Consider the following 12,775-nt stretch of genomic DNA (forward strand, 5'->3'; position numbering starts at 1 on the left):
CATGCCGCGGAGCGGCTGGGCCCGTGAGCCATGGCCGCTGGGCCTGCGCGTCCGGAGCCTGTGCTCCGCAATGGGAGAGGCCACAACAGTGAAAGGCCCACATACCGAAAAAAAAAAAAAAAAAAAAGATGGAGAGTAGTGAGCTACTTTAATTCTCCAATATAGCCTTGAGAAAAAAACGGATGAGAAGAGATTTTCGGCAGGAACATCAGTTAGGCAGCGCTCACTGCAGTAAACCAGACTGGTCAGGAGAGCCATAGAAAAGGGGATTAAGTCACTATGCTGGGCGAGATCGATCTGCTGCTGCTGTCAGCATCCCCACTTCCACCACCACCACCAATTAAATAATCTTGCACTGAATCTTTACATGCCAGGCACCATGACCTTTGCATACCTTATTTCGTACAATCCGCACAACAGCCCTATGGTGATGGTTTAGCGTACGAGGAAACAGCCTCAGAGGAATGAAGTAACTTGCTGCAACAGTCTTTTTGCCGTGTCAGCTTGGCTGGCTACAGTCCTCAATTCACTCAGTCAGATACGAATCTAAGTGTTGCTGTTGAAGGTATTTTGTAGATGTGATTAAACTCCATAATCAGTTGACATTAATAGGGGTGACTGTCCTAGATTAGGGTCGGGGTTAGAGTATGGCTAGGGTTATCTGGGGTTATCCTAGATGATATGGGTGGGCCTGATTTAATCAGTTGAAAGGCCCTAAAAACAGAGCTGAGGCTTCCCTGAAGAAGAAACTCTGCCTATGGACAGCTGCTTTGGTCTGTGCCTGAGAGCTCCAGCCTGTCTTTTCTGATGGCCCATCCTACGAATTCCAGGCTTGCCTGGCTTGCTCCCACATTTGCATAAGCCAATTCCTTGTTATAAATCTCTTAATATACATATCTCCTACTGGTTCAGCTCCTCTGGTTGAACCCTGACTGGTACACATGCCAAAGATCACACAAGTATTAGGTGAAAGAGCTCACATTCTTCCAAAGCCAAAAGTAGGCCAGTATTCCACACTCCCTCCCAACAGAAGTTCAGTTTTAGACATCAGAACATCACAGAAATGGCACCTCATCCAGAGGTCTAGCAGGCTTTGAAGAAAAGGATAAAAGCTCTGGAGGCCAGTCTGCCTGGGTTCAAATCCTGGTTCTGCTACTTACTATGCAAACTTTACCTTGGGCAATGTACTTAAAACCTCTGTGTCTCAATTTCTTCCTCAGAAACATGGAACAGTAATAGTACCAACTTTACAGATTTGCTGAAGATTCGTGAATCATACCATGTCAAGCATTTAGTCAACTAGCACATAGTAAAGCCTCAATAAAGGTTAAGAATTATTCACTCTTTAGAAGAGCCAAAAAGTGAGAATGATCCACGCTAAGCTTTTGAAATGGGGCAAAGGGGGAAGAGAAACACCCATGATGACTCTAAGGAAATCGGAGTCATGGGAAACCACGCAGTTATGATGCAGAATATAATCAGAGTGATATAAGCACCTAAGAATGCTTCCCTGACAACGACTGTTGCAGAAAAGGCCAATCTTTCAGAGGCATTATAACCTAATCCAGGGATGGCAAAAGCAAGCAAAAGCAGTTCATTCAGAATTTGTTCCACACGGAAACAGGAAATTCCCCTGACCTGGTCCAGGCCTGATTGATCCTCATGCATAAGAATGCAGGGTTCAGCATTTTCAGTATCAGCAGTTTTCTCCAAAACTCACAGAAACATATTTAGATTTTGATGGGCTACCCCACATCATTGTTATACAGGAAAATACAACGCTTGCAGGTTATGAGTACATAGGAAACACAATGTAGGCTATTATCATGATGAATAAGTCAGGTATGATTTGATATGCAAAATTCGATACAGAACCTACAAAAGATATCATGGTTCCTCACATCTGAAGTATCAACAGAGTAAGACACCTTCAGTTAACTTTGGGGAAAAAAAATTTGTCAGTGTTCACAAAGATATTTGTGTATCTCTTCACCCAATGGTGATTATTCTAGAAAGAAGACGACCCTTTAAAAGGGGGTGGGGGGGGGAGTACTGCCACTGCAACAGGAAAACGCTAAAGCCCTAAAACGGAAACACAATATGAGTCTTAAAAGTAATAAAAGTCAACATGACATTTATGACTTTAATATTATCTACAGATAACACACCATAGTTATAACGATGATCAGAATCTAAAGCTGCCTTCGGGCTCTTCCTAAACAAAGAGCTAACACAAAATTATTTTTAAACCTTTTGATAAAGAATTCGGCCTAGATGTCTTCTAAAATTTGAGGTGTGAATTCGAACGTCCTTCTAAGATCAGCCTGCTTGGTTTGCGACCACGTCCCAGAGGTGGCAACGGTTACCGCTGCTGAAAGGAACTGACAAGCCAAAAGCTCTAGTTGAACTCAAGTTGAAAAGTAAAGAAAAGAGAATTGTCCTAAAGAAACCACTAGCCCCAGGATGCCTGGAAAATTGAGCGTGGTCTCTCTTTTCTAGGTCAGTGCTGTTGCCTGGATGACTCATTCCAGAAGAGACGGCCTCCCTACAATGCAATATGGTTTGTCTCCCTGGTAGTGTAAGCGCTGCCTACCTTTGGGTACCACGTAACTCAGAGAGGAAATCCAATACTCCAACCAGGGAGCTAGGAAGAAAGACAAATGTAGAGCCGGAGATTGCGTTCAACTTTTTCAGTAAAAACTATTCTCTACATTTTGACAGAACAATTTACTAATCTTCACTATCTTCTATGCCTTTAAACATATATTGATCTCCGCTGTGAAAAGCATTCAATTTCAGTTCTGCTCATGCTATGCTGATCTCTCTTTTACAATCTGTATTTCTATAAAATACATATGGCTTTGGTACCGTCTAGGCTCAACAACAATCTCTTCTCCCTATATTCTCCTCTCCTAAGAAGAAAAGATGCAGAGGTATTTTGATATATATAAGAGCTTCTGCTTTCAAGTAACTTCTAAGCCAGAGACCCTCTGCACGGTGTCTGAATCAAAATAAGAACATCTTCTGATGGTACCACACACAGGTGTTTCCAGGAGTGCTCTTTTCACATTAGAAACATGTTCTCACTTGCACGGCAATGGATTCCTTTTGGTTTATAAACCTTCACTGTTTGTTTTGGAGGTCAAGGTTGAGAGCCTGGTGCAGCCCTGTCCCGTGCAGCTGCATGCGAAGGGTCTGACAGCAGGCCAGGAGCACCTGTCCATAGGAGGGGCACATCAGTGATGGGGACAGTGGAACAACATAGGTCGTTACATTGAACAGATGATGGAAGTCCAGGAACCTGCTTCTCAACTGGCTGCAATGGGAATAAATGAAAGAGTACTAGTGATGCTTTTCAGAAGAAAGAATGTGAAATGGATTCAAAGATATAGGCAGCTACTTTTTTTCAGGGAAAAGAGGATGAGAGAAAGTAGTGTCCCAGGTGCACTTGGAGTGAAGGCTAAGACCATACAACTAATCATCTGCCAAGAACCAGGACCTCTGATTTTTTTCTTTCTGATCAGAAATATGCCACAAGTAGCCTTTCAGGGTGATACAAAAGCTCTCTTGCTGGCCAGGGACCAAAAAGAAGATGCATGGATCTTTCCTTTTGGACAGAAGGCAACTCACCAGCCTGTAACTCAGGCTTTCTGTGTTAACTGTCCTGCCGCATCATAGGCGTGGGAGGGAGGGGAAGCCCTCAGTGGCACTAACAAGACAACGACGGGTCAGTTCTTCCTTTGCCACTTTTCCTGGCCAGACCCAAAGGATCTTAGCAGCAGTTTTTCCAAGCACATCACTGACAATTTTCCATATCCATACCTAGTCTCTGACCTGGATGACCCTCTTCTGGGCTGCCTCCACAAGAGTTATCTAGTCATCAATAGTAAACTTGACCTCTTCTCTAAAAGCCTTCTCTGAGTCCCTCCCCCACAAACTAGATATAATTTTTCCCAACTTTGGGTGAGGAGGCTCACTCCTAGCAGTTAAACTATAGATTTTGCTAAGGTCTATCTTATACGACACATCAGGCTTTTCACCTCACCTAATACATCTTATAAGCTCTTTAACCCTTTTGCTTGCTTTATCCATTTCTTTATCTGTGTTTGCCTAGAACAGTAGTATGTATGTACTGAATGGATACTTTATGAATGAACCAGCCCTGCCTGTACCTCAAACCAATATTCACTTAAAATCGATAAAACTTGGGCTTCCCTGGTGGCGCAGTGGTTGAGAGTCCGCCTGCCGATGTAGGGGACACGGGTTTGTGCCCCGCTCCGGGAAGATCCCACATGCCATGGAGCAGCTGGGCCCGTGAGCCATGGCCACTGAGCATGTGCGTCCGGAGCCTGTGCTCCACAACGGGAGAGACCACAACAGTGAGAGGCCCGCGTACCGCAAAAAAAAAATCGATAAAACTTGATTAGGTACTTCACAGGTACAAGGAACTGAAGATTATAAAGATGATCAAGAACCAACCCTGTTCTCCTAGGAATGTGCCACCCAAGGATGGAGCTAAGATGCATACATACTCCGTGGCAAGCAGGCACAAGTGTTCTCATAGGCACACCAAAATCTACAGTGTGGAAATAGAAGGGGAGAACCATTTCCATCTAGGGATGGGGGAAGTTCTGGGAAGTGTTCATGAGAAGAAGAAAAATCATTTGTTGAACATCAGATTTCACTACATAGTTTGGAATCATCTCATTTAATTCACCATAACTCTCCAAGGTAGGTAAATTTTTAACCCCCATTTTATAGATGAGGAAATTGGGGCTCAGAGAAGTTAACTGATTTGGCCGAGGTCACATAGCTAGTATACAAACTCGCACTCACATTCCCAACGGCCTGGCTCCAAAGCTTGTGCTGATTTTCCTACATCACATCTTCTGTTCCACAGGCAGATGAAACATAGTGATTCCTGAGCTCGGCCTTCAAGACTCCTACAGGCCCATCTGGAGGGAGGGCAAGACAGTCCAGGAGCAGCGAACAGCCTAAGCAGAGGCCTGGACGTGGGACCGTTTAAACTGTATGGGGAAAGGCACATAACTGAGTCTAGTACGTGTAAGGGAGACACAGTGGAGATGTTTTGGAAGAGAAAGTCAATGGATGCTTCTCTACTTTCCCTGTAATAGGCTCAGAATATACAGTAAAGCATACTTCTTACCTAAGTAAAAATATTAATAAAATATTGTAAGTGAAACATTTGGAATGTATTGGAAACTGCTGTTTTATAGCAATCATCTTGACCCTCAATTGTAAGTATCCTATCATGCAAACCACGTTGAGAGGAAGAATGAGTCTCTATGTCCTTTTTCTTCAGTCTTCTTTGTTTTTCTCTCTCTGTAAAGATACTATCTAGAGATTTAAATCATAAGATTAAAGACTAGAGAAACAAGGGCTTCCCTGGTGGCGAAGTGGTTAGGAGTCTGCCTGCCAATGCAGGGGACACAGGTTTGAGCCCTGGTCTGGGAAGATCCCACATGCCGCAGAGCAACTGGGCCCGTGAGCCACAATTACTGAGCCTGCGCGTCTGGAGCCTGTGCTCTGCAACAAGAGAGGCTGCGATAGTGACAGGCCGGCGCACCGCGATGAAGAGTGGCCCCCACTTGCCACAACTAGAGGAAGCCCTCCCACAGAAATGAAGACCCAACACAGCCATAAATTAATTTAAAAAAAAAAAGACTAGAGAAACAAAATACCGGTAATTTACTTAGATAAACAACAAATTTCTTATCATGCCAACCAACATTTAAGTATTTTCAAATGAGAATTTTAACATTATATAACTGGACTGATTTAAATATTTAAATTAGTTTTAAAATATTTTAAGGTTAAAAATTGGAGGCTGGGTAAAGGAGATATTATAGCCTAAAGTGATATAACACTACGTGTCAGAGACCAGCAAATGTGACTTCACCCGAGTAAGAGAAGAAAACAGGGTGGGGAGCGTGTACAGCCAAGTGCTTCATAAATTAGCAGTAACTATCCAGAAACACTACACACTACTGCAGAGAACATCTTTCACCTGGGGTCGCAGCTCCACTAAGAGCTTAAATTGTAGTTTCCTCTAAGTTCTCAGAGCCTCCTGCCACCCGGAAGGAGAGAGGCATTGGGTGAAGCAAGGGGTACAGAAGGGCTGAGATCTGGGGGGAGCCACTCCATACAGCAGACTTGCAAAAACCAGAGCAAGAACTCACTGTCTCAAAGCAAAGGCAGATGGCTCAGGTACACTTGTCTCCTGCGGGGCACCTGGCTCACGGAGCCCCTGGTGATGCTGAAGCTGACCCAGATCCCAGGCACCTGCGTTACTCAGCTGTCGTGGTGGAAAACTGGAAGTCTTCGGCTCAATGGGGCAACTGAAATCAGGGCTATAAAATGAAATGTTATCACCTTGTTGATGATGCCCTGAACATTATGTAAAGGGTCACCTTGTTGATGATGCCCTGAACATTATGTAAAGGGTCACCTTGTTGATGATGCCCTGAACATTATGTAAAGGGTCACCTTGTTGATGATGTCCTGAACATTATGTAAAGGGTCACCTTGTTGATGATGCCCTGAACATTATGTAAAGGGTCACCTTGTTGATGATGTCCTGAACATTATGTAAAGGGTCACCTTGTTGATGATGCCCTGAACATTATGTAAAGGGTCACCTTGTTGATGATGTCCTGAACATTATGTAAAGGACATTTCGAAAGGATGCTCTAATCAATGTTCACTGCACAGAAAAGGATCATGCTTTTTAGAACCAGGAAAGCCTTTCCACAAGGAAAAAAGTACACTGAAATCACTGTATTTACGAATATTTTGGCTTTCCCATATATTTTAAACATTAAGTTCCTTTTTTTTTTCCCGGAGTCAAACTTTGATGGGTCGGGGCTTCCCTGGTGGCGCAGTGGTTGAGAGTCCGCCTGCCGATGCAGGGGACACGGGTTCGTGCCCTGGTCCGGGAAGATCCCACATGCCGCGGAGCGGCTGGACCCGTGAGCCATGGCCGCTGAGCCTGCACGTCCGGAGCCTGTGCTCCGCAACGGGAGGGGCCACGACAGTGAGAGGCCCGTGTACCGCAAAAAAAAAAAAAAAAAAAAAAACTTTGATGGGTGGCAGTCCCTACCCTCCCTCCCTTCTCTCCCCCATCTCCCCTCACCTCCATCCCTCCTCAGCCCTCCCCCTTCCCCCCCCCCGTGCTCCTTTTCTTACTTCCCCATCCCCTCCTCCGCCTCGTTCTCCCTCATCTCCTCCCCCTGTCCTCCCCTTTACACCCTTTCTCCCCGGCTACTTCCCTCTCTCTCCTTACTCCATCCCTCCTCTCCTCACTCCTCCTCCCCCTTCTCTCTGTTCCTCTCTCTTTCCTTACCCTAAAACATGTGAAAAGTAATTTTAGTCCATCCTGGTTTATCCTGAGTAATGCACGTCAGGCTGAAACTCTGCCTAAGGATCTAGGCCAGGAAAAGGAGTTTATGCAAAGTTGAATAGGACATGACTTTTGAAGTCACGAATGACAAAAATGAACTTAGGCCACTATAACTGCAGAAGTGCACAAAAATGAACTTAAGCCACTATAACTACACCTCGAAAGAGTTGGGTCTGATAACATCATAGGTGAGAACATGGGACGGTAAAAGATGGGGGTGGAGGGAAGTGAAGGTGAGAAAGCGGCCCCTCAGATGCCTAGACCGAAGAGTAAGTCTGGCAGTCAGTCCTGGGAAAAGTGCTGCTCCCCCAAGATTGCCCGCTTCCTAATTCCAAGGATTCTGGAATCAGTTACCAGGAGGACGCCCAGGCACTCGGCAGCTTGCTTAATCTTGGTGTTTACCATAAGCCTGTCAAAAACAAGTGAGCAGGCAATTATGTACCAGCTGATTTTTGGTGGCCATCTTCAAAACCAGGCCCCCAGTTTTTTCAGCAGTGGAACCAAACTATGGGGAGGTTTCTCCATACGCCAGTCTTAGATTTTTTTTTTTTTTTTTTTGGCCCCGCTGCACAGCATGCAGGATCTTGGCTCCCTGACCAGGGATTGAACCCGTGGCCCCTGCAGGGGAAGGGCAGAGCCCTAACCACCAGACCTCCAGGGAATTCCCAGATTTTTATTTTACCGTGAGGGCCTAAATGTCAAATTGCCTAGGAAAAAGGAATCTGCAAGGATTTTGTGCCAGGGAAAAAAACCATGGCCCTGGATTCTGACATAGAGAATTCTGTTTTGTTTTAGTTTTTTTCTCCAGGAATGGGAGAACTTGTAACAATATTTTTTTTCTCCCTCTTTAGATAAAGAGGGTGTCTGGAAGTGAGCACACTGCTCATCAACCATCCAGCCAGACAGGAAAGAAAGGAGAGCAGCCCAGGCAGTAGTCACAGATTTTAACTTCAGGTTTGTCCATTTCTGGCTACAGCCTCAGTTTTCTCACCTCATCTATGAAAGGGAGATAATATCTCCTACATCACAGGGCTGCTGTGAGGCCACAGAAGGTCTCCCTCATGAAATGCCTGGCACATAATAGGACCTCAATAAATGCTGGCCCCTCCGGGCCCCCATGGAAACTTTGCTCCTCTTACCTAAGAAAGATTAGTGTTGATCACTCCCAAGTTAACATCTGGTATTCAGCTAAATATCAGTAAACTTTGTCCAAATACTTGTCATAAGACTTACCTGGGGAAAGCCCTGTTTTGAATTGGTAGGTATATTTTCACATCTCTTTTTTTCAGAAAAGCCCAAATATTCTTTCAATTTGGCCAATTTCAGCTTGTGTGCAACAACACTTTCTTAATAGACTAAATGAGATTCATTACTTTCACAAAGCAAATTGAAGCTGTAAATTAATAACTATATTAAGCTAATATTTATGGCATACTTACTATTTCCCAAGAACTGAGCTAAGCACTTTATAGGTATTTAAATATATTCATCTCATTTAATCGTCACAATCCTATAAGACAGACACTATAATTATCCCATTTTACAGATGAAGAAACTAAGGCTAAATAGCGATAGTTTAACCCAGGTGACAGAGTAAAGGGGCACAGTTCAGTCACAGCCAGAGCAGAGAGGATGTCTGAGCTTAAAACGATGCATACTGCCTTCTCTTTTCAAACCAGTGCTTACTCACATCTTCATATCGTCCAGAAAGACTTCAAATATTCACATGACAGAATTTTAGAAATCTCCGCATGATCCAAATCCCCACAAGTGTATTAGATTTTTCAAAAGCACCTCTTCTCATGATGCTGCATTTCAGAGAAGAATCTAAACTCATCACAATATTCCAAAAGGAAAGTGGAGATTTAATAAACTGCTTCCCTGAACTTCTCTCTGCCAGTCTTCCTTTAGCTATTTCTATGTTTTTTTTCCTGCCTCCTGTTCGTCTTAAGTAACAAATATTTTATGATCAGCCCATAATTATGAGTAGTCGTACGAAAGAGACCGCCAGTGAATACCAGAGAGAGGAAAAAGACATAGCAACGCTTCCAGCTCAAGTCACAAAAACTCCAAAGAAATATAAAACGAAACAAACCAATTCCACTGATGGCTTTCCTAAAGCTGTAGTGGCACAAGAGCCGCCTCTCGCTGACGGAGAGCTGTTGCGGTGCAATCTGTGGTTTTCGAGAGTAAGAAGTGCGGGGAGCCCTGCCTCCCCGCGCCCGTCTGCCGCTGGGCAGTTTTTGAAGAAGGGAACAGAAGTGAGTATTTCCAGTTCAGAGGGGATGGGCTCGCAGAGGCCGAGCTCCTTTAATGGCTGCTGGCAACTGGTTTATACATGGGAAAAACGAAATCTAAGAAGTCCGCACAGCAGTCCCTGCAGACTGCGAAGTGAACGCCCAGTGGTGGGCGGGGGCAGGCTGCTCGCCATCACAGGGTGGATGGTCCCTCGCCAGCTCACCTTCGCCGACACGTCCGGCCCGGGGCCAAGAAACTGGGCTGCTGGCAGTCCGAAAGCCGGCGGCAATCGCGGGCGTCACTCCCCGCCGCCCGCTCTCGGGGAGGATGCGCGGGGCAACGCACCGCACCTGTACCGCAAGGGACGACCTTGGCCCCGGAGCCCATCGCAGGTGATGCCGGGCCGGAGGACAGCTCCCTCGCAAAGTGCGCCCACCTGGCGTCGCCGTGCCGGCCGCTCGCCCCCCAGCCCGACCCGGGCGCCCCTAGGGCATCGGGCGCCACTCCTGCAGCTGGAGCCACGCGCCCGCAGCCTCACCTCTCGCCGCCTCCTCCTCTTCCGTCGCCATCGCAGGAGGCACCCGGCCGGCTCCGCAGCCCCGGGGCCGGCAGCATGGAGAGCCCCGGGCTCGCCCTGCGCCGGCCCAGGCGGCGGTCCCGGGGTGAGGGCGCGGGCACACGCGGGGCCCTGCCCGGTGCCGCGGCGGCCGCCACTGCAGCCCCTGGGCGCGCGGCCAGCGGAAGCCGCGGAACGTGCGGCGGGGATTCGCCCGCCCGCGGGGGTCTGGGCACCGCCGGACCGGGGGCGGGAGAAAGGGACGGCGCGCAGGGCGGAGCCACGGTGGCCCCGCCCCGCCCCTCCGACCCCTGCGGCAGGAGGTAAAGTGCGTAGAGGCCCGCGACAAAGCCCCTTGAGGCTTTCTGGAAACCGGCCTCTTTAAAACAGGTTTCCCCGATCACTTTCAGATCAGTCGTCTGCCCATTCCGGAGGTTGGAGTTGTTTCCCTTGGGGGGAAAAGGTAAAGGATGGATGCAGATCATTGCATGGCGGGGGTTACGGGGCCGGGGGCGTAGGGGTGCGTGGGAGGGGGTTCCAGGGGGAGCTGGAAGGGGGACTTCTCCGGCCCCTCCTCTTTTTTGCCGTGGAAGGGCTTAGCTGCAAAGACGAGGGTACGATGACAGAGGGGGGTCACCGAGGAAGCGCTTTGGGATACTGCAACGGTTGTTGTGAATCCAGAAGCAAGATCCTTTGAGGATCACTTGACAGCCCCTCATCATATGCCGAATACGCTGGTTCGCTCCCCGCCCACGGGACCCTAGGGTTCCTTGGTCACAGTTTGTCTAGTAGAGGTAGTGGAGAAAAGGAACTGCAGAGAAAACACCAAAGCTTTGCATCAACCAGGCTAAATCTATTAGTCTTCCTACCAGGACTCTTCATTACAGCGTAGAAACTAGCTGCTTTTTGTGTCCTGAGGGCTACTTAGGACCGAACCTGGCGGGGGCGTTGGACGCGTGTTCCGACGGAAATAGGCAAGACCCGGAGAAACTGTTGCGCTTAAGGTGGACACGGGGACTTTATCCTGCTGGAGGTGAAAGGAGAAGCTGCTCTCAGTAACACACGCCGAGACACATCCCTAATCAAAACCATTCTTGAAACATCCCAGCCCTAGCCTTGACTTGGAACTCTACCCCAAATGCACCAACACCAACGTATGTTGTCAGCTCAGAAAGAAAAATTCCACACAGAGCCTGGCAGATACTCCTGCAATCTGGCTTAGGTTTCCCTGAACCCGTTCAAACCCTGGCTTTCCAGACAAGTGTACACTGTTCGGAGGTGGTTTTCCAAGATTGGGAGGCTAAGGGGACATTCTCAGACCCACACATGTTGAGTGCCACCTTAATGGTGAAGTGGAATTGCTAGGATCCTGGTTACAATGTACACTACAGACTGTGTATACACTCTTGCTTACAAAGCATTTTTCCCTTTATCATCTCATGTGAGCCTCACAACAACCTTTGTGAGGTGGTTGAACACCTATAATTCTTGTCTTCCCAGTAGGCAAACGGAGGTTCAGAAATGAGTATTTTGGCCAGGATCACTCAGTAGATGGTAGAAGCCAGATGGTAAAAGTCCGATCTCCTTAGGAGTTCATAGTGGCATTATAAGCTTGCCGGTGAATTACTGCAGTCCTTATTTCTTAGAAATGATGATTCACTTCCACCAAAAGCCTGAGAGCAAGAGAAAAGAATCCAGAACCTAAACATGATAGCAGGAAGTATAACACACAAGGGGAACAGACCCACCGGATTCCTTGGGGCAAATCATTCTCATAGTTTAACGTGTGTTCCCCCAACTGTTAAGTTTAAATTCTACTTTCTAGTTTTTCCTTATGCTCTGGAGCTTTACATTCTAAGGCATTTTTTTTTCCAAGAGTGGTTATACCTTCTAGGATAAGGCAGAAATACACAGTCACACAATATCTTGACAGATGGATAGGAAATTCATCTCTCATTTCCAACTATTGGTCTTCTTATATTTTCTCATCAGGCAAAACGTAAGAAAAGTGATTTGGAACATAACTTGTAGAGTGCATGGTATAGTTTCTTCTGGTCAATGTGGTTTCCTTGCCAAAAGCCCAGGAATAGGTTTGCTCTTTAGGAATTATTGCTAATCCTAGGAGGAACTTAAGTTTGTTCAGTAATTTGCTTCACTGCCAAGTACTCAGGCAAGAACAGGACTGGCATTAGGAACCACTGTCCCACACACTATAAATTCCTCTTCTTGTCCGCCTCCTGCTGGGATTGTAACAATGTAATTTAGTTGGGGGGACCCTTTAAGTTCACTTAGATATTTCTGTTGGTCCAGGACAAAAAACAAATCCACCTGCTTCAGAGTGTAGTTAAACTGAAGACACCATTTCCAGTGATGCATAAAAGTAAGTAACTACCCATTAGTGAGCTCCCAAGTGACTGAGGAAATAAACTATTAATATTTAAAACTACCCTTTCTTCCCCATCACTCTGCCACCCCCGGCGTTTTATGGAGGGTGAATACTGGGGAAGATTCTTGGATTTGCTGAGCAGGTTGATGAGAGGGAGTGCAGTTAGGAGAAACAG

At 46.7% G+C, this 12,775-nt stretch overlaps 1 protein-coding gene across 4 annotated transcripts in view; it reads right to left on the bottom strand.

Annotated features, from left to right (window-relative positions):
- The window catches only part of BMAL2 (basic helix-loop-helix ARNT like 2), a 105,663-nt gene extending 95,238 nt beyond the window's left edge, over positions 1–10,425 (bottom strand). Inside the window, exon 1 of one of the 4 annotated variants that reach the window (XM_082637081.1) lies at positions 10,197–10,425. In XM_082637081.1, the coding sequence (XP_082493207.1) occupies positions 10,197–10,227 (31 nt within the window). In that variant the 5' untranslated portion in view covers positions 10,228–10,425. Of the gene's footprint in view, positions 1–4,836; positions 4,891–9,515; positions 9,586–10,196 lie in introns of those variants that run through there. The other 3 variants (XM_082637078.1, XM_082637079.1, XM_082637080.1) reach the window with 3 other exon arrangements.
- Positions 10,426–12,775: the final 2,350 nt, after the last annotated feature.

Source organism: Mesoplodon mirus (assembly GCF_964341445.2).
Source record: "Mesoplodon mirus genome assembly, chromosome: 11".
Classification (NCBI taxonomy): Eukaryota; Metazoa; Chordata; class Mammalia; order Artiodactyla; family Ziphiidae; genus Mesoplodon; species Mesoplodon mirus.